The 20,198-nt window shown below is 40.7% G+C and overlaps 1 protein-coding gene across 6 annotated transcripts in view; it reads right to left on the reverse strand.

Moving 5' to 3' along the window:
- The window catches only part of gab1 (GRB2-associated binding protein 1), a 64,694-nt gene that overhangs the window by 18,931 nt on the left and 25,565 nt on the right, over window positions 1–20,198 (reverse strand). For 4 of the 6 annotated variants that reach the window (XM_050044054.1, XM_050044055.1, XM_050044053.1 and 1 more), the window contains exons 3-4: window positions 4,361–4,489; window positions 3,178–3,343 (exon numbers count right to left, since the gene is read on the reverse strand). In XM_050044054.1, the coding sequence (XP_049900011.1) occupies window positions 3,178–3,343; window positions 4,361–4,489 (295 nt within the window). Of the gene's footprint in view, window positions 1–3,177; window positions 3,344–4,360; window positions 4,490–9,100; window positions 9,290–16,980; window positions 17,138–20,198 lie in introns of those variants that run through there. The other 2 variants (XM_050044056.1, XM_050044057.1) reach the window with 2 other exon arrangements.

A 20,198-nucleotide genomic window follows, 5' to 3' on the forward strand; every position in this document is an offset into this window, starting at 1 on the left:
AGCTTGCAATCAGACTCAAAGACAGAGAGGGGAAACAAGAGTATGCAAACGAGAGAGAATGAGAACCAGATTAGAGGGAAAGAACTGAAGAGGGGCAGCGAGACCGACAGGCACACAATGCTTTGATTATCCAGTATTGGGAACAAGGGTAACGTGAGACTCAACACAACACATGGATCAACACATGGATCATTAGACCTCGGCTGAGAACTTTGCTGAATAGAGGCCTTCTGGCACATTCGGCTAGTACACCTAACTCCTTCACAGAGAAGGGGCAGATATTTGAGAGGCACAACAGTGGCATCAAAAGAGAGACCAATCTAATGTACAGCAATTAGCTTATGAGCTAATGTATTGTTCAATTGTGGTGATATACTGGCTTACAGGTGGTGATGAAGTACACCTTGACTCTTACAACCAACTTTTCCTCTGTTTACAAACATACATTATAGGAGGTGTTTAATGTGACTGCTGGTCATTGACAAGAACTTTAAATTCAGGGTTATCACACATTTTCATGGACAAAATTTCAAAACTTATCCCTGACTTTCAAGGACCAATAATAATTTTTCTCGCCCTACTTGCCTGGCGTTTTCAAACATATCAGATTCAAACTCTATTCAAACATAATGTCAGCTAGCTGGAGGGAGATAGGAAACGCAGGGAGAAAATGAAGAAACATACATGATGGTAAGCGTCACACATCGATGCATATTAGAGCGCGTTAAGTCAGAATTTTGTTAAGGTCTGGAAAATGTGATAGTGAAATTCCAGGTTTTCCACGACTGTGGGAACCCCGAAATATGAGGCCAAAATATCCCATATACAGCTGCTGCCCTCTTGTGCTGGTGACATCGTTTGGAGCCAGAATCCAGCAGTAGCAACCTCCACGGTTTCGAGTTCCTGCTTACTGACCAATACTGAGAAACACCATTGATCTTGAGCACACCGATTGGCACACACAGCTGTCAATGATGACGTCAGACCTCCTTTAATTAGCATCAATTAACAACTTAAAACCAAACTTATTCCTTTTCCAGATTTTCCATGACTGTGGGAACCCTGTATATTTAGTTTTGTTCTTACAACCAAAAAAATGGCGGACGGATTCAGCGACATATTTGTAAAAGCATACCCGCAGCACAGTGCATCCATTACAATCAAATAAACCTGCTACACTGAGCATGGAAGCCACGCTTGCCAGCACAGGCACCACAAAGCTAAGCACTTTTTTTAGACAGCTGATCTATTTTTTTGATAATTTATTTTCTCTACATGCAGCTCCGCAGTCTTTCAACGAGTAAAAACTACATGTGAGTAAAAAACAAGTACATCTATTTAATAATGATGAAAGTGAATAGCTCATTGTACCGAGGCAATGTGACACAGCAGAGAACATTGTGGGCGTTTTTATAATTCACATTGCTATCAATCAAATCAATGCATCCTGTATTGAAAAGCCATCCAGTTAATTAATTCAGTACCAGTTAACAAAGCATCCAAACCCTGCATAACCAACTGCATTACCACTTATACTATACGGCAAAACTGAATATGCACAAAGTGAAGCTGGCAGTAACCACACGTTACAAAGATGGTCCATCCTGCCCCGCTTATGTGACACGCATTGCATCTGTGCCCCATGTATTTCTGCTGCTAGTAGCTTACTGAAAAACTGTAGTCTGTTTGAAGTCACATGTTATTTTATTCTGTTTTGTTTTATTCAACATTTAGTCAGTGGAACTCAGTTTTAATTTAGGTCCAATTTCATTCAATAAAGTCAGTCATAATTCCCTCAGACAGTCTCATAATACTGTGATGGATTTTGCTGCGGAATGTTTCTCGAGGCTGTAAAAATTCCAGTGCGAGGTAAACATACCTTGAACTTTGTGTTGAGTCATCGAGACTGAGAATGTGCTACTGACTCACCGTACTACTTTCACATCATCTAAAAATGAAAGTTATTTATATTACTACTATTTTATATTACTGAGGTCTTCTGCTAAATTGGGCGTCACAATTTACTAAGTAGAACTCAGGTTTAATAAATAAACACTAAAAATATGTAAAGTGCGTCTCTAAGGCAGACGAGCATTTTTGGGGAAACTAAAATTAATACTGGATTATGCTGAAGTAAGTTCTGTTTGTGGGTCATAAGAAATCATATATCATCTTCTAGCAGGAGTAGATGTTTACTGTAAGCTAGCTCCGCTCCATTAAATTTAACAATATAAGTTAACGGAGTAAGGCAAGCTTTGTTAAAAAGGAAAAACAACCGACACTTTGAGGTGGCTACTGTGATCTAACTTAGGTCTGCCTGAACAGAGCCAGTTATTTCGTCTCTTCTTGACTTGTCAGGGCATCATAAACACAGATTTTGCCATGATTGTAGTTGTCAATATTTTTTTTCAGTTCACGCTGTTGTTACAATTTAGATCAGAAAACAAAAGGACGATTACTTGTCACCCAAATTTCGTTGACAAAATGAACAACGCTGTTGGTGCATGACAAGATCAATACTGCATTAATTAGAGGTGTAAATCAGTGGTTGCATCATGATCCTCACTGTCTTTTTCTTGGCTGTTTACCACTATCTGCTTGGTGCTAGGCCACTACATCACATGGTGATGTTAACAGTGGATGGATTTCTGTGAGGATTTCAGATGCTGCACATCACCTCCTTAGTGTGCATACCTTAATGTCACTGTTGTAGTTGTAAACTGCAGTCTTTTATGAACAGCTGATATCATTGGTATTTTATAATTTTAGCAATACATTAGTAAACGACAAACCTAATCTAGCAAGTGAGATATTAGCAGTGCAATCACAGGCTCCAGCCTCAGAGACAAAAGGAACAGAACTGAAGTCTTCAAGGATGTTCATCACTTATCTTCATTTCAGTTGTATTGAACAACTTTGTACACTACTAGTGACCTTCATTCAGATTTGTTCTAAAAATGAATATCCTTTAAACGCATAAAGCAAGTCAAAGCAGATTACCTGAGATATCTGACCACTGAAGCACAAAATATACAACACATAGTATAGAGTGAAAACATGTTGTTCTGATGAAGTAAAACTTTAATCCCTATAATCTCAGCTGTGCACTCACAGGTTGAAGCAACAGTTACAGCAGCAGCAGCAATGTGTGGCTGACTATCTAATGCCAGTCCTTACCGTCATCGGTGGGGTTAAAGCCACAGATGTCGCAGATACAGCGAACCCACTTATTCATCTCTTCTTCGGTGTCAGCCACCAGGTAGAAGACACGGTCGATGGTCTTGATGTCGAATATGAAGCTGTGCTCCAAGTCCTTCTTGTTGAACGTCAGCCCAGCGTCCACCTGAAGCGACAACAAATCTTAGTTTAATAAGACATCAGTCAAAAAGAAATAGAAAGCTAACTCTTTACAACCTATTTAAGAGAAAGCCACATGAATGGATAAGTAGTCAATCTAAAATAGGTAGTTGGTTGATTGATTGATTCGTTGGTCCATCAGCTATCAGTCTGACAAGGACTTAGCCAGTGGGGACAACGACAAATATTTTGGCGTTTCCAGTGTAGCCAGCAGGTGTCAGGGCCAAGACTTTCTCCTTTTTGCACCGGTCACTATATATTAATAATCTCTATAAACACATATTTGCATATGAACACAGATAATTAAAAAAATATTCACTATAATAACAAGAACAAAAGCTAAACTGTCATCCAACAGTAGCCCGTGGGTTCAAAGATTGCATTTCAGCCAATGTATTAGCCCATTCAAACATGACTGTTCAATAATACTCAGACTGCAAACAGAAACCAGAATGTTTCTAATACTAAAATCTCGTCCCGTCGCATACAGATTCAGCATTCGTATGCAGATATCTGTTCAAACTATCTGAAGATATCACCATGGCCTCTAGAAAAATTTAACAGGCATTTCCACATTTTTTTTTACATTTTGTTGACCAAACAATTAAAATTAAAAAAAAAGTATTAGTTGGCAAGCAAATTAAGTTCTACCTAAAAAACTCCAAGCGTGCTGTTTTTGCCTCATTGACGACAATACAGTTATACATATAAGCAACAGTTTTTTCCAAATAAATACATAAAAGTCAAAGTTGAGGATTTTAAAAATATCCGCCTTATAGAACCACCTGTTAGGTTTGTGACAGCTTAACTTTTCTTTCTGAGGAGAAGAGCAGCTTAAATGTTATCAATTATAAACCATTAACCTCTGAAATGTCATGATTATATAAGGGGCATAAAACGTGATTATTTAAAATTTACCTTAATTAATGAGAATGAATCACAAACTCAGAAATGTGGAACACGTCTTTTCAGTTTGCAGGCTGATAGTAACGATGAACCATACCTGCTCACACAAGTTGAGATCAATCACGCGGATGGGCTTCTTGGTATGGTCATTCTTGTAGTACTCCAACACGTCTGGGTCGCCTGTCAGACGGCCACTGCGAAGAACAAACCACCGCTTCTTCCATGCCTGCAAAGAAATGAGGCCAAAGGTTATATGTGTGTTCTCACAATGACTGCTCCATTCCCCAGTGACCATGGGCAGTGTCTAAATGCTTTATTTTTCCCAGTTTAGCCAATGTGTCCTAGCATAGCTTGTGTCTCTGTGTGCACTCTCCACCAGCTGCACTGCCCTCACTGAAGAATACTCAGGGCCAGAGGGAAGAGGCCCGCAACCAGAAATATGTGTCTGGGATAACCAGAACAAAAGCCACATAGTTTGGTCTCGCACCCTGATTAGGGTGAATAACCAAATCTATAAAGAGTAACAGGCAATTAGGTCTTTTCTTTCAAATGGGATTTGTTGTCTGTGAGAAAAGGGCACCGCAAAGCAGACAAAAGAGTTTAAATTCAGGCAAAGCAGACAGAGAAAAAAAGACGTAAGCAGCTGGGAGATTTATGACTTCACTCTGTGTACATAAATAAAGGACAGTTTAGTAATGAAATCCTTTACTGAAGTACATCAAGGACACAGACAATGAGACACCACTTCCATCCCTTCTTATCTGGGATAACTTAATATATCAGTAATATATTATTCAATTATATGATCAAAAATGCCCCTGTGCCACTGCAATTCAAAAAACAAAGCTGTCTTACCCGTGAGCTGGCAGAAAAGACAGCTTCAGAACTTGTTTACATATCATGCATAGCAGTCATATCACAGATTGTTGTTTAAAAGATAAAGGTCAGTGGGAGTGAGAAGCCTCTTCGGGCTTCTCAAAAATAAATACGAAACCAGAGGCAGCTTAATTTTGGCACTACACTGACACCGCTCTGTTTCCAGATTATGGGCTCCACCTCATGCTGTTTGTAGTTTTATTTAGAGAACATATCCAGTGATTCATTTAAATGCAGACTCAAGAAGGTCATGAACTCTTAAATTTTGCTGAGTCATGGCAGTTGGGCTGAGTGTGTTGTTGTAAGGCTCAAAATAAGCACTCCAGAAAATACTAGCAACACTTTTCTGAGCAACTGCTGGATTATATTGTAAAATATGAGAGTCATCCAAAAAATACTGATACTTTTTCATTGCTTAAGTTAGGACAAGTATGTATTGGCAACAAAAAAAAACAAATCAGATGATTGATTGAATGTCAGAAACGTCCCCATTGCTGTTTGAAATGTGAGTTTGACAAAACCAGTACTCAAACAAGCACCACTGAGATCAGACAGATCAGGAAGCGTACCAACAGAGTGTGAGGAATGCAAACTAACACTTTATTGTTGTTGTTTTGGGGTAAGATTTTAACCATATTAACAATGCTGTGGGTGTGGAGGTTGTTTTTTTTTTCATCCCTTAGCTGTTTTTCCATCCACAGGGTGTCCTTTGTTAGTGGGCCAAGCCCTGACTGAGACAGCATGATGAGCATCAGACCTTTCCCTCCACAAACAGGATGAAGAAATAAGCAGACCCAAAAAGCCCCTCCATTTTAATCTGCTGACACACGGACATACAGGAATCACACATTAAATAACACACACTGTTACATGTGAAAAGAATACGCTGTTCACATCCCACACTGACATATTGCACTCACACATGCAGCACATGTTTCACACACTGTAGTTCAAAAGGACTGTATTATATAATCACAAACACACCCATGTAGTCCAAGTGAGGCTTAAACCTATTAAACCTACATCCTTTGAGGCAGACCCATTTAAATGCCAAATTTAACCGTAAAAGCTAAAGTGAACGTGCAATAACAACACTGATGTGTCTGTGTTATGTTGGTCAGACAAAGACGGTGGGTGTGGAGAGGGAACCTCTCTCTCTGGCACATGACAAAGCAATCTTGGGTCAAGTTACCCTGTGGGGACCAGAGGGACCGAGAGCTTAGGTTACAGCGAGGCCAGGCCCGCCCAGGGTGAGACTGTTGACAACTGGGTAAGACGTACATGCTGAAGACAGAGGCAAGAGAGACCTGTTTAACAAAACTGCCTAACAGTCATGGAGTAGGAGTTCCTTTTAAAATTAATAGGAAAACAACACATACATTTCATCTTAAAAACTGAAGGGATTAAAGTTCAGAGATGAAAAAACTTATACAGGTGTGGGATCAAAAACTGAAGAAAGAAATCAGACACAATATTCACACAGTGTTCTGATACCTTCCAAATGCAATATTATAATCTTGATTAGATTTTGTCAAGTCTAAGGCTGACCCAAATGCTTCAGAGCTTCAATCATTGCCATGGTAATCAACGTTCAAATCAGTACGGCCCATAAATTAAGGAATAGCAGTTCAAAAATATCCATTGTGCATCAGCATAATTGTTATTAGTTTTCTGAGACAAGTACTTTCAAACTCAGTGATAGTTTTGTGACTCCAACTCTCTCATCTAACATCAGTCACCAGCAGTCCAGCATTACTGAAACTGTGACCACACGTGACAGGCTTATAGGTGTGCTAGCAAGATGTCAAGAAAGTCAAGCGTCTGAAATAGCTTCAAAATTTGCAAAGATGACACCCAACAAGTCAAGTGCCAGATATGCTTAAGGATACAGGTATATCACAAATGTACAACAAGCTTGGCAAATCAGATGTCTTGCATTGTACTCTTTCTGCTAGCTTATATGGCTAATGTTACTGCAACCTGCATGCTAACAAAGTGGCTAATTGTCATCTTATTTTACGTCTTATTTTAAGTCCTCATTACCCTACATAGCCTCCTATTCAGGACAGCCCAAGTCCAGTCAATATCATAGAGCAGCCAAGGCAATATACAGTAGTATGCATAAACACATACATCAGATAGGTGGCTGCGACCTGTAGTTTATGCACTATTACAAATCAAACTGCTTTAAGAACAGCACTTATACCCAGAGATCATAAATACATGCCTTTATAAAAGGGCTATAACAGAAAGAATGTTTTGTGAAAAACACTTGAATCAAATACCAAATCCAATCAAGTATATACATCACATAAATTATTCAAAAAGGAAGCCATTACCAGAGAGTACTACAAAGAAAAGATAAATATAGCAAGCAAAAAGGAAGACAAAAGATAGATATATGCAATTATTGTCCCAAACAATACAAGTATAAAAGATTTAATAGGACAAAATTGGTACAGCAAGACAATAATCTAAAAGATAACAGACAGGAGGATGTACCAACAACTCCTTAAGCAAGACAGGCACAATGTAGTCTTCTCAAAATATGTGGTAATAAGTTATAATATAAAATAATTTAAACAATGGAAACTTACAAAAAATGTTTAAGGTCTAAATCAAAATGTAAAACCCTTGGGGTGGTAGGATGCTAAACCTGCTAAAAGCAGATATCTGCCATTCAAACAGGAGCTGCCCTGAAGAGAATCTGCATCTCTCTGCACTGCCACATTAGCATGGTCACAGCCAGTAGTAGTTCTAGGATGACAAGCTGTGTGGTAGCTTGAGCATCTCTTCTCCATCTGTGGACTTTCACACAGCTTTCCTCGTGCACAATTATGCACACTTGCACCGATTTATGCCACTTGATTTGTACCACCCTTTCAGGACCAGACACGTGCATAAAAATAAAATGTATGCATGATACACAAATGAAAACACACCTCCCAGAGTAAGACACAGCATAACACAGCTCTTTACTTCCCTGATGAACAGGCAAACACAGCTACACACACTCAGAGAGCCACTCTAACCTGGTGCGAGTGGTGTGTTTCATTGACATGCATACAGACACTTTCTACATGCACACAAGACGTCAGCAAAGTGGAAGAAATCAGGTTAAGGCAGGAAGTCAGAGAACACATTTACATGCAGCGCAATAACCCAGTTACTGTAAAATCCACATTTACATGCAGCTGGTCAGTAATTAGGTTTCTCCTCCACCTCCCACCATATTTTTGGACAAATGTGGTCAGATTTAAAGTGTATTAGTGATATGCACTGCAGCCTGAAGTGTTCTCTTTTTTTGAAAGAGCATTTGGACTGACAGCACAGTGGGAGAACAGGCACTTGTAGTGAGACGACACACAGTTTTTCCTGCTGAGCGAATGTGTTTGAATTTAAAAATCTACAGCTCTGCTGAGGAAACTGATTTATATGGACTCGTTTATTTTAGTATTTGTTTCACTTTGGTATTACTCATACCAGATCCAGTGATGCACCGCTAAAAGCAATCATCCTGCCTTTCATCCCTCTGAATTGCTTTTGCCATGAGAAATTCGTCATGCATGCACGCTCTGAAGTCAGACTTGTTGGAATCAGGTTTCTCTCGCAGAAATCCAACTGTGTTAACCGGGTTACCCTTGACTAGATTAAGCAGACTTGACCCAGGTCAGCAACACTGAGAAGAACTGAGCGGAAAGAAACATATCAACTGCACCAATTTCCACCAGAATTGTCTTTTTTTGCCAAAAAACAAAAGCTTGTGCCAACAGAATAATTTGACATATGACATAATCACACAGAAAGTCCACACATCTCTTCAAGTGTGTGTAAACACGCTGACTATCAACATGACAGAGCCCAGACCACACCAGAGCACTTTGTACCCGATGCCACAAACACACACTGGAACAGTATGACCAGATGACTTTTGCCAAATAGTGAGTCCACCATTACATACCTCCTGTCAGGGCTCATAAAAAACACGATGAGACATGTAGTCCTGCTTTTTGTTTTGTATATTCCATTGTGGCCAGTGTTGAAGAAAATGGCTAAATCCCAACTGGTCTGAGCCAGACTGCAGTATTTATACATCTATTCTTAACACAGTCTGATTCTGAACCATTCAGCTCACTCAACAGTCACAAAGTCCACTTCAGCTTGTAGGAGTCTAGTGTTCACAGCCCCAGGGTTGGGAATGGGACGGCATGGGACGATACTGGACTGTGATGGTGGGGGCTCCCCGAGCATGGCAGCTGTCCCCGCCAACCCCTCTCTATCCCCCTCCCCCGCTTTCTCCAAGCATCCTAGTGTGCTCTGATAGGGTGAGACACAGGAAGACACCCTCTATTTGCCCACCCAGGTCCTAAGGCCTATGGGGGCCAGACAGAGAGGGCATTGAGGGTTTGACTAAGAAGATGACAGGGGAAGGAATGGTGGGAGGGTTGAGGGCAGATGCCATCTCAGTGGAGTCACGCTGCCGTCAGAGGCCTTCTGGCCCAACATCACTACAGCATGACAAAGGCAAAGGTGGGAGTGAGAAGAAGGTAAAGTGTGTAAGGGGGGGGGTACATGAAACAGACAGTGTGATGTGGTTTTTGGAATAAAATGGCAAAGAAAGGAGAAGATAAACTGCATCATCCAGCACAAACCTCTGCATCTACAGGAGGTGGGCACAATATCATGAACCACAGTGAAATCTAATGCAATCCAATAAAAAAGCCCTTGAGGACAGTGATGTTGTTAAGCATGTTATCACGCTAAAGCTCCTGGTACTTTGGAAATTCCACTCATGCTGACCTACAGGAGGTCAGTAACCCACTACTAATAAACCACTACACACAGTGCAGTCTGAGGACAACTCACTTTATCCAGATTAATATCTGTCCGAAGGTTGGCCAGAATGATACTCTGGGTCATTCACCCATATATATATCAGGAGCACAGGGCAGTTACACAGGGACACAAACATTGTCTCAGAAATAGGTTTACTCCAATCTGCAGTCTATGGAAATGGGTCAACCTGCCCTGTTTGGGTCAGTTCATTCAAACTCAAGTTCATTTCGTTTGGGCAGGTGTGAACACAGCAATCACACTCAGGTGTGCACCAAAACAACAGGACCGAGACCTTCTTGAAGAAGTGGTCTCGGTCCTGTTTAAAACGAACTCTGGTGCAGTTAGTTTGTGGTGAGACTGTGTTCCGACCTCATTCCGAACCAACTGCAGTCACATGACACATTGTTTGAGTTAAACATGAGCATGTTACAGTCCTGGAGGATTATTAATGTGCGCCTCCTCCTGTATTGCCTTAATATGCACATTCAGCACATCCAGTGCATCAAAACATTGTTTTCTAGTTGGAGCCGCGCCTCGTTTTCAAACTGTATGGTTTGACTAAAATGAACAATGACAGCAATATAGTCCACGATGACCAGCGCTAAAATCAACCTGCGTAGTTGTCCCTCCATTGTGACATTAGAAAGTGTCACATTTATCTTGAAAGTGTACTCTTCTTCAATGTTTTGTTTACTTCCTGGATTGTTCCCGCATGGAAATTCGGACCAATCAAGATCAGCTTTCTAGCGCAAGGCATTTTATCTGGTTCACTTGTAAAGGCTGCCACGAGAACCCAAACAAACTCTAGGCAATTATGCAACTTTGTAACAAAATTAGTCCCTGATTCAGATCAAAGCAGTGACTCTAGGCCTGAAAAGTAAATAATGAGTGAATGAGGGAAACACAGTTATTCACTTTCTTGAAGAAAGTTTGATGAGAAGCCAATATTACTCTCATGTCTGTATCTACTGCCAGCAGCCAGCTAGGAAATATTCTTGCCAATAACCCCTCTGAAAACATCCATTTGTTTACAGTTGTTGTGGTATCAATCTCTTACCTAACTCTCGGCAAGAAAGACAGGTGAATATGTGAGCAGTAATAAGTGTTGAACTATTCCTTCAAGACACTGACTGGCATCAATAGAGGCATTATGCCTTAAGTCATCTGTCAATTCTAAGACAAATCTCATCCATTACAGCTCCACAGCTTTTGCTTGTGCAACATTTCAGTCTTTTTGCTGTTGCCAGTAAAAAATGAATGAAATGAGCCATAGCATCCCACTTAATAGACTTTGGAAAAGTCCTACGTTGTACTTCACCACGCCAAAATCCATACTAGCAGAAGTAGAGAAATGAACCAGACACTATGGCACCACTGCATGTTGATGATTACAGACATGGCAAGACTTCTAAATGCACTAAGACATGAACAAAAAGATAGTGGCAATGAGCCCTGTGTTTTAGCCTGCAGCTGCTAAAAGTAAGTGTGTGGCCGAATCAGTATCCTATTACATGCGTTTGATCTAATCTATTAGTCTAAATTTGTGAAACTAGTTGTTGGTGAACCATCCTGATGACAACACTCAAGCTCAACTCCAGTTTTACTGCGCTTAAAAGGCTTATTGTGCTTCATGGTTTAGACAGATTAATGCAGCCTAAAAAACCTTTAAGTGCACTAATTGCTAATGCGAATGTACTGTCATCATCACAGGCTGTTAAACTACATACTTAAACTCATCCTGCATATCTCTAATGGTACTGAGACAGGCCTTTGGGATACTATGTTTGTGCAGCAGCAGCAGCAGCAGCAGCAGCAGCAGCAGCAGCAGCAGTTGGGACATTGAACAGGACTGTTTCTTCAGGACATGGACAAGTGTGTTGTTTCTTTGACACTCCTGCTGGACAATATGTGAAAAAATGACACCAGAGTTATTTGTTTTTCAACTGGCAGTGTTAATGCAGGCACAACATGTGCCCGCTTTGCACATAAAATGCAATGGAGCAAAGACAATTGTAGGGCACTTGAAGGACACTAAGTGGATTGCCAACACTTCATCTTCAGCATCATACTCTCAGACTTACTCTCGCCATGACACAGTGAAGGTTTAATATTTCAAATTTACTGTATAAGCAAGTTTACACTTAACCTTAGGTGACCTATGACTTCATAGATTTAAACTTCTCATGCTGCATGTGTACACAATCAAGACTTCTGCACAGACAACAAGCAAACACACTTCCAATCTACTTTGATGTTTCTGGCAGTAAGAGGCAACTGAATACACTACCCCCCTCATCTGACTCTCCAAACTGTTGGCAACAGTTTGGAGAGTCTCATGCAGTTTTAGTCCTCGAAAGCATACAGATAACCAGATAAGCGCGACTTAGTAAAGTGCACAGCAAATAGTACACAGGCACTTAGGATTCAATGCTTCTTTTGAAAGGCCAGGATCTATGCCTCAGGATGTATTTAAGATTTTTGGTCTATGCACTCATACAATAATCTAACAGCTAAATAACTAAAAAAAATTGTATCTATCATGTCACAAAACTAAAACTGTGGCTCTCTCTGGGAGTAGAATCTGTGCATGGCTGTCCGGATGTACTGTCAGAATTGCATTAGTTATTTTGCCACTCAGGGGAGTCACAGACCATAGTACAAACAAAGAATGGCTGCATCCGAAATTCCATACCAACATGCTTTTTAGTGCGCTAAGACAGTATTTAAGATTTATTAGTATGTCCAAGTCCTTACAAATTAAGCAAATAATTCCAAAACTGCACACTATTTCCTGAAATATCATGGTATGCAAACACTGGACACTATACTGGCATTGATATCCCACAATGCAATGTGATATTGACAACAACATTCATAACAAAAGACAGCGAGCAAGGCAGCTCTATAATGTCAATAAGCCACAAATATGTCTCTACAGGCAAATGACTTTGGTCATAAGTCTGCTGCCTGACGTGCAACTTGGGAAACACTATATGAAGTATTGCAGTAGGGATACAATTACATATGGATGACATTTATTACATAATTATTGAGCTTTGTTGGATACAACATGATTCTGGCTTTTTGTTAGCCATGCTAGTGGTGTGGCTCCAGGAATGTCGGTCGGTAACTCCGCCACTTTGAGCCAGACTGAAATATCTCAAAAACAATTTGGGTGGCATGTCATGAAATATGACACACACTTAAACATTAAACCTGCTAAACATAAGCTTGTTAGCATGTTGATGTTAGCATTTAGCTAAATTAAGCATTATCTGGTGACGAAGATGCCTGTGACGTAACGTTACACAACAAGTTCACCAACCGACATGTTGAAAAACCAAAAACTCTGAAGAGTTGATCATGCTTGCTGATGGTAGTAGAGCTGAGGTTGACACAAGTTACCATAATTATGCATCTCCAACCAGCAAGGAGGCTCTCAGGCAGTGGTGTAGTAGTTACAGCTCAGTGCATCCGAAAAGACACATACTATTGTTTATGTACACAAAAGTATGTTCAATGATGGTACAGTAATTAGATGTGTAGTGCACAACATGTGATTTGAATACAGCAAATATCTCTGTACACAATCCATACAATAATCATATTCAGCAGAACTTCAGTATCCACAAAATTAATTTGGTCTGCATATTAAACACAATATGTTACGTACGTAATCAGCAGGGATCAGCAGCACAATGCACTCAAAACCAGAGGCCCTGGTGCAGTGTTCATCACTACATACAACAGTACGTTGCTAGGGTTAGCTGAGCTTTGTCCAGTTCACCCACTGTATTAGCATTAGCTTAGCTCACAGAGTCTGGGTGCATAGTTAGCACTTAGCAGCATGCGAGTGGCCGGGCCATCTGTCCCGTCTGAGTGGGCTGTGGGTAAATGACCTGCACCCCAGCTGCACTGACTCATCCTGACTGGGACAGCTTCTCTGTTTGTTCCTCAGAAAAACACAGCGCAAGGGAAAGAGCGAGGGAGAGACAGGGCGCAGGGTGAGCACGAGGGAGAGAAGGTCAGGATTTTGGTGATAACAGAACAAATTAGTATTGTTTAATCTGCCAGAAATCACCACCAGACTACATCTTATGGCCACACAGAGGACAGACCACCTTTTACAGTCCGTTGAGATGAAGGAAAAAAAAAAAACCTGACGCTTACAAAGTCTCTCCTTCTGAAGCAGGAAATTAAACATACAACAGTAACCAGTGTGTCAGTATTTATCTGCGTACTCTTCAGGGCAGAGCTTGTTAGAAGGAATAAGGATGCTTAGAGCAAGGCGAGAAAAATGTAAATGAAGCATCAAGTGCTGTGATCTTACTCAGCGTTCCAGTGGAAAAAAATATACTTGAAACTCATAACTTAATGCTATATCAGAGGGCATTTTAATCTTGTTTGATTTGCTCGATAGCTTCAGTTCACAGTGTTAAAATGGCTTCAGTTGTAAACATTTAGGCCGGTCATGTACCTGAACAAGTGGCTCTTCAAGAGTCAGTATGCATAAAGGACTTCGAGATGTGTCATGACTGAGGATGAGTCAGTAAAAGGTTACACTACAGCAACACCAAAACAGGAATACTCATTTTTTATGTATGACTTTAGCACACAACAATTTCCAAACATGAAAACAAATTCACCCCATCTTTCTCTTTGTGTTGGCTGGCAATCATGCGTCATGTTTGGACATAAAGAGGGTGTAGGGACACAAAAAACAAAGAATGAATTTCAAAGTGCATGTGACATTTCCAAAAATTTGAGCAAATTCCTGAATATTAAATAACTGTATTTGCTGACGCAGAAAAGCAACAAAAATATTAAATATTTCCATGACACTGCAATCTGACACAAATGCAGTAAACAAATACGCAATCTTGTAGACCGCAGTGCTTCCCTAAGACCCACTATCAGGACCATAGGACTAATGCTGAACAAAGGCTGTTCTAAGAGGAGAGTGTCAAGAGCGTCAGAGGTTTTGGCGCTCACCGCCTTGGTGACGAGGTCTGCAGAAGGAGAAGGAGAGGAGGGACAAAAGCGCCTCTATGCTGAGTGCCGCAACTTGTATAAATCAGTCTTTGTTAGCGAGACATGACTGGGATTCTTGCTAAACAGCTATTTTTACATCCTTGAGCACCAGAGAGGGCAGTTAACGTACAAGCAAGAGTGCATGGCCTTTGGCTAAGTGAGGCTGTTCGGCCAACGTCATCAGCCCTCCGCCTGCTGGAACAAGTGGGGACTTCCGTCAAAGATGTGCATGCCTGAGGTCTAGCATCCCGGACAGTGGTTAATAGACAGCCAACTCTGCCACCACCTCCTGACCTCAAAGTAAACACTCTTGATGGAGTCTTGTTAGATGAACCCAATGCATTGCTCAACCTGACATGAACATCCATAGCAGGTGGAGTTGTGCAATATTCTAATAAAAATGAATAAAGAAACAAACTGTCACCACCTTCACACATATGCTGATCCATCCATATGTGCTGAAATCTAGAACCAAGTCCAGATGTTTTCATGTTGACCCATGACTGGACTCTAAAGCAGGAGCTTGTGATGAGGGGGTCAGGTTTTATTTCTTTTTAAATCCGCACAAACCCACCTCGCCTGACCTGCAAACACATGCATTAATCAATCACTCGAACCTGACCCTCAAACCAGAGCTGAAAGATTCTGGTAATGACCATCACTAATAACAACCTGCATGCTGTTGGCCATATTGTTTGTTATTCCCAGCAAATATCACAATATAAAATGTGTGTTTTCTGTTTTAAAGACTACAAATATAAGACGACAGCAAGTAGTCAGCCATCTTTTAAAAGGTTACATCTTGGGTATGGTCTCAAGCGCATAGCTGATTTATTTACATTAGCGCACAACTGATAGGTTCAGTGTTTTTTTTATATGTTGTAACAGAAGTGCATATGTACAATTCAGTGTTGCTTGCTGTTAGAACATCATTTTAGGCCTACATATTCTCTTGGGGAAATATTTTTTACCAGACATTATGACCGGAGAGACTTACATACGTCAAACAGATTTTCCTGGTCTAAAACCGGATCACAGATACCCTGAGCGAAGCAGCCTGCTGTGCGTGTTTGAGGGAGAGAAAGAGGAGAGGGGAAGAGAAGGTGGAAGATGGACTATTGCACAGTGTTCCTGTGAGTTATTAATACCTTACTAAGAGCTTCTTAATGACCCGCCCACCCATAATCTGTGAGATTTTCTAACAAGCCTACCCCGACTGCACAACTTGTGGGTCAACCCGGGGGACCAACACGTTGTATGTCGAACTGCACATCACTTGTAGGGGAACAGAGTGGGACTTTACTACAAGTATGTAGGTATATTGTACCTTGGTGTTATCTATCGTTATTTGTTTATATAACAATAAAGACAAACACCTGGCTTGCAGCTAAGAAGAAAATAACTTGGGAACAAAGACCAATAGCAAGAGACTCTATGCAAAAATCTGTATTCCTTTAATGAACACACCACTATGTCCTCAATGTACAGTTGTAGTGTACAGTGGCAGCTCATACAGGCTATATTACTGAGGATTATGACATCTATATACTTAATTATCTCTATGCAGTCCATTTTAGACATTAAGCATTGTGTGTTCTGCTATTTTTAAAGGGGAAAAACATTGTGTAACTGGCTCCAAAATCAAGTAAGAGTCAATATTATAGGCTGTAAATAAACTTTGCCTTAGCCTTGACCCAACAACATTGGTGCTATGGCATTATTCCTATCTATATGTAGACAAAATGTTGCAGAGAGAGACAATCATGCATGCCATTTGCAGGTGAAAGTTTTCCAGTTATTGTGCATGGCCAACCTCTTGGCCAAAGCCCTAACCGTCACCACCACCAAGACTGAGATAGCGCACCACACAACTCAACATGATAGAAAAAAAGACTATTCAGTATTCCCACAAATGTTTACAGATTATCCACGAGAGAAAAAAATAAAACCTTGAGTGAAAAACAGAAACCCTACCTTGAAAGCTGTGTATCCACAGGAGCTGTTTTCATTCTGTGTCTTGTAGTATTCCTGTTACTCAAAGTGAGTACGCATGTGCTGTGTGTTGTTTTTGTTGTTGTTTGCGCCTTCTGACTTTATCATGTGCTGCAGTGTGTGTGCGAGGGTCTGTAGTTTGTGACCTCTCCCTCCTCTGACTTCCTGTTCTATGTAATCAGGTCGTCCCAGACCCTCTTAACCGCCACTGCTAAATCAGAGGGGGTGGGACTGTGGGGGTGTACCTTCAGTTTACAAAATGAAGTGGGAGTGCACCCCAACACATGACAGCAGAATAATTGCTTTTACCAAAGTATTTATTCCATTTTGGTTACAATCCAGCTCTCTCATTTTTTATCATTTGGGCCAACATTAGAATAAACAGTTATGCAACTGCATAACCACAGAGATGCCATAACCCTGCCTGGCAGCTTTTAGACTGAAGGGCATGGAGCAAGCATGAGATCACACAGGTTTTTAACAAGTTCAGTTTAACCAAATCACACTCTATAAAACACTTAATAAGAGTCAATTCTGTACAGCTATGACACCCTGCATCCTTAGATCTGTAATTATTGCAGCAAGGTAAACATCAACAAATTCCCTGAGTGTCCCACTGCCTTTCACTCCCTACATGGCATTGATTTTACATGATCTTTCACGGTGTTATGCCATAACTGACATCCTGTTTCAAGAGGAAATACATCACATTAAGGAAGTAAAGACGGTGTTTCATGGGGGCCTTAAAACCTGTCTCGTCTAACCACTCATGTCCTAATGGTTCTAGCAATACAGGCCCTGTCCCCACATTACAGCAGTGATATATGCCTTTCTTCATTTCCATTGCTAATTGAAGGTCGGTACAGAGCTCATAATTACAGACAAATGACTCTCCTTGTATTTCTCTTTCTAGTGTTGCATCTGAAGGCTCGGTCCTCTTCCCTGGTTGTGAGCCTTCCTCTGCTTCCTGAAGAGACTTTATGATTCTGTTTCCCATCTGCACTCTCAATAAAAAAGGTCAGAAATGCCACAGCATGGACAGCTTCGTCTACATGCGTGCTTCAAAAAAGCTCTCCCTTGGCAACCCACTGACCCCAGACACTTCTGTTAATGCCGCAATGATAGCTAGTCAGTGACTGGAGGTCTTTTAAGTCAGGACATAAGAAGGGCTTACAGAGCGCATAACAATGTAAGAAAGTTCTAACCCAGAGTTCCATCCAGTATTGAAGGACTGATTTGCAATCCAGTCTCCTGCTTTGTATTCAATCAGAGCATGCAGGTTTGATGGTAGCTGTTTTAGCATTTTAGTGACAATGATGTGCTTTTCATTATGTTGTTCTGTAATAACAAAGTTCACACTCTTTAGCACAAACACAAGTGATGCTGCCAGGCAGCCCTGAGGAAACTCAGGTGCTTTCACACCTGCCCTGTTTGGTTAGGTTCAATCGAACTGAAGTCTGTTTGCCCCCTAAGTGCGGTTCATTTGGGCAGGTGTGAACACAGCAATTGCGCTCGGGGGCACACCAAAACAGCTAGACCAAGACGTTTTTAAAGAGGAGTTAGGAGTCAGTCTGGTTACAAACAATCTCTGGTGCGGTTCATTTGTGGTGAGCAATATAGTACACGATGACCAGCGCTAAAATCAACCTGCGTAGTTGTCCCTCCATTAGAAAGTGTCGCATTTATCTTGCAAGTGTATTCTTCTTCAACGTTTTGTTTACTTCCTGGATTTTTCCCACATGGAAATTTTGTCCTATCAAGAGCAGCTTTCTTGCGCAAGGCATTTTATCTTGTCCGCTTGTAAATGCTGCCGTGGGAACACGAACCAACTCTAGGTAATTATACAACTTTGTAACAAAATTAGTCCCTGATTCGGACCAAAGAAACAAATTATAGGTCTGAAAGCACCCTAAGTCATGCACAGGAGCCTTACAGACTGCACCTTTCTGCATAAACTGAAGTTCTTTAAACTACTTTTTAACCCTGACGACAGCAGTCTTGAGCTCTCAACAACAGAGGTGTAGATGAGCAATGATTTTGTGCAATCAATGTGGCAAATCAGCCGTGATTTGATTATCTTTAGATTTAATTTAAATTTCACTCTCCAATAATGCTTCACCACACCTGCGGCAACAAGAAACTATAGTAAAAGTAGTCCTTATCTAGGGGAACAACTGACAAATATTGATTGTCCAAATAAACCATTTAGTAGGAAATACAAAAGTCTATTTTCCTTACACCCATAATAGGATTGAGGCCAAAGGCAGCAGAGGAAATAAACAAAAAGAAATGGAGTGAGAACAAGCTAAAGATAGGACCACCCAGGCAAACAGACTGCAGCAACAGCAACACTACATTAGGTGTGACTATGCGTGTCCTATTGAACCCTTGCATGTCCATCTCAGAAACACACACAGCGAAAATTGTAACTCCCAACTGGTTCTGAACTTTTCAATTATCGTCCGTGTCCACCGCATAGCGCTGCTCCCATGTGAGAGTCAACCTCTTCATTTCTCTCCTCTCCAAGAGAAAACAAGAACAAATCTTTGTTAAACTGAAACATCACATCCTTGCTTTGTGTGCAAGCGCCCCATCTTCCCACACAGGTCAGAGACACAACAGTGAGAATCTCAAGTCTCAATTCTTCCACAAGAACCAAAGCTCAAGATCCACAATTCCTCAGAAACTAGACATCCATTTTTAATGGACTGCAAATGGCTAACCTTGCTCTAACACACTGAGGCCTTATATACTGCATGTGCTCTTATTTATCTATGTTCTAATTAGTGTTTTGCCTAAATTATCACAGGATAGATGATCACAAGTATGATGAGCAACAACAATATATCAATATTCAATACCAATTTTCAAAACCACAGAGAAAATTTGACGTTGAGGGCATAACATTTACATTTTTTAATTGAAAGGTAAAAGTAACAAAGCTATAATATGACAATGACTACTTTTCTTTTCTTGGTTAGTAGCAGAGAACAACAGAATGGCTGTGTAGTAAACATTAACAATGCGAGAGAGCCAGAAAGCGCAGCTGGAATCAGTGTATTAATACTGAGGAAAATGAGTACAGAACTGATATGTATCGGTAAATCAATATTTCTGACAGCATTAGTACTTGGATCATTTACTTGAACCATAGCGCAGAATAGGGGTGGACAGCATGGACAAAATTAAGATAGTGATAT

Source organism: Epinephelus moara, chromosome 5 (genome assembly GCF_006386435.1).
Source record: "Epinephelus moara isolate mb chromosome 5, YSFRI_EMoa_1.0, whole genome shotgun sequence".
NCBI lineage: Eukaryota > Metazoa > Chordata > Actinopteri > Perciformes > Serranidae > Epinephelus > Epinephelus moara.